General features: G+C 44.5%; 1 protein-coding gene across 1 annotated transcript; it reads left to right on the top strand.

Moving 5' to 3' along the window:
- Positions 1-352: 352 nt before the first annotated feature.
- LOC111482044 (protein rough sheath 2 homolog) lies at positions 353-2,017 on the top strand. Its single transcript, XM_023127674.1, has one exon. It carries the CDS (start codon positions 590-592, stop codon positions 1,730-1,732), a length of 1,143 nt encoding a protein of 380 aa, XP_022983442.1. The 5' UTR covers positions 353-589; the 3' UTR covers positions 1,733-2,017.
- The last annotated feature ends 345 nt before the right edge of the window (positions 2,018-2,362 follow it).

Consider the following 2,362-nt stretch of genomic DNA (forward strand, 5'->3'; position numbering starts at 1 on the left):
TTTTCTGGATGCTCGGATTCAAATACCCATCGACTTACTATTTGTTCAGTGGATTCATATAATTTAGAAAAAACTATTTTCGTTGAAGTCGGTTTATGTCTCTCATCAAAAGGTACGATTTGATAATGTCCTACATTGATTCACGACTGGACTCGTAATGGATTGAAAACCATATCGAGAAGCTTCTATGGGGTAGTTTCGTAATTTTATAATTTATTCCACTCATAAACAAAATTAGTTTAAAATTAGAATTAAAATTAGATAAAATTAAAATGGAAAGTTGATGCAAATTATAAATTCAGGGGCAAAAAAGTCCAATAAAGGTTTATTTGTCACATAGAGGCGCGTGAAAATGGGGAAAGGCGCGTGATCTGAAACAGAATTCAGAGCATCGGAGCTCCATAATAACAACAGTACGTTTCATCAACATCATCATCTCTTCCTGCTCCCATCTCTCAGACTTCACAAACAATCTCTCTCTCTCTCTCTCTCTCTACAATGAGCTCGATTCCACCATTTTCTCCTCCTTCTCCTTCTTCCTCCGATCAATTTTGAGCTTATTTCTACCGACAGCAATGGTGGCGATGTAATGAAGGACCGCCAGCGTTGGCAGCCGGAAGAAGACGCACTCCTTCGAGCCTACGTCAAGCAATATGGCCCTAAAGAATGGAATCTCATCTCTCAGCGCATGGGGAAGCCTCTTCATCGCGATCCAAAATCCTGCCTCGAGCGCTGGAAGAATTACCTCAAACCTGGCTTGAAGAAAGGCTCGCTCTCTCCCGACGAGCAGACTCTCGTCATCTCTCTTCAGGCCAAGTACGGCAACAAGTGGAAGAAGATCGCTGCCGAGGTCCCCGGCCGTACGGCCAAACGCCTCGGCAAGTGGTGGGAGGTTTTTAAAGAGAAGCAACTTAAGCAGTTGCAGAAGACGCAGAACTTAACGCAGAGGCACGATTACCAAAACTCCGACGGGAATATTCCGATTGTCGGTGTTTCCTCTCCGGAGAAGGCGGTTCAAGGTCCTTACGACCACATCTTAGAGACCTTTGCCGAGAAGTACGTCCAGCCCAAGATCTACGCCGCAGCGTTTCAATCTCCTCCTCCTCCTCCTCCTCCGCCTCGTCTTTCCGTCCCCGAAGCCGATCCGGTCCTCTCGCTCGGATCGGTCAGTTCTACCACGTCATCTCCCACCGTCCTTCCTCTCTGGATGAACGCGAACTCCACCAGCACCGCCTCCTCTTCCACCGTGTCGACCACGCCATCGCCATCGGTGAGCCTCACGCTATCTCCCTCCGAACCAGCAATTAACGAAACGGAAGTGAACCGGATCTTACCAGTTCAACAGATGGGAGCCTTAGTCCAGTACTGCAAGGATCTGGAAGAAGGACGGCAGAGTTGGGTCCAACACAAGAAAGAGGCGACATGGCGATTGAACCGATTAGAGAAGCAGCTGGAGTCGGAGAAAGCAAGGAAGAAGAGAGAAAAAATGGAGGAGATGGAAGCAAAGATTCAGAGGTTAAGAGAGGAAGAATCGGCGTATTTAGGGAGAATCGAGAGCGATTACAGAGAGCAGTTGAGTGCCCTGCAAAGAGACGCAGATAGCAAAGAGGCAAAACTGGTGGAATCATGGTGCAGCAAGCATGCGAAATTGGCGAAGCTAGTGGAGAAATATGGAGTTCAGGGACATGGATTGGTCATGGTTACTGGTAATTCAAAGGATATCGTCCATTGAAGCTCTGCTTCCATGGCCGGCCGGCCATGACGGTGGAGTTAAATGCAGGTTTGTTTTATCTGTGTACTTGTTTTACACAGACTGATTCTGTTGGGCACAATTAGAAAACCAGAGGAAGATAGCAATAAAACTTCAGAAACTTTTTTGAGCAATGGAGCTTAAACTAATTCAAAATGCAAGTTATTTAACCATTGAGGATCTGGGTTAGTTCTTGATTTGAACTTCTAACTTTTGATCGAGATTATCTATGGGAATATTGAACTTTTGTGATGGTAATTGGTGTCATGCCCATCGAGCAATTCACGGATTGATAGTTAGTCATATTAGTGTCTATGTGCATTGTTTATTGATCAAATAACGTACTCGAATCAAAATCGTAAGTGCTTACTAGATTTCGTGCATCCAAGCACACCAGATTAGTTCTCGATTCAAACTTTTTGATCCCTTGATTGAGATTATACCTCTATTTTCAGGTAGACACAACAATCCTTGTTTGTATTTGGTTGGAAAGGTCGTTGAACTATCTTAGGTTATAAATTCCAAAATGTGTATGGAGACTGAACTTAAAACGTCTGTGATGGTAATCGGTGTCATTTTTGTTGAGCCATTCTGGGATTGATAGTGGTTATA

Source organism: Cucurbita maxima, unplaced genomic scaffold (genome assembly GCF_002738345.1).
Source record: "Cucurbita maxima cultivar Rimu unplaced genomic scaffold, Cmax_1.0 Cma_Scf00007, whole genome shotgun sequence".
In the NCBI taxonomy this organism is placed as follows: domain Eukaryota; kingdom Viridiplantae; phylum Streptophyta; class Magnoliopsida; order Cucurbitales; family Cucurbitaceae; genus Cucurbita; species Cucurbita maxima.

Bases quoted from the DNA above. Each gene is read 5' to 3' on its own strand.
- LOC111482044 (XM_023127674.1), top strand. From the start codon at position 590: ATGAAGGACCGCCAGCGTTGGCAGCCGGAAGAAGACGCACTCCTTCGA.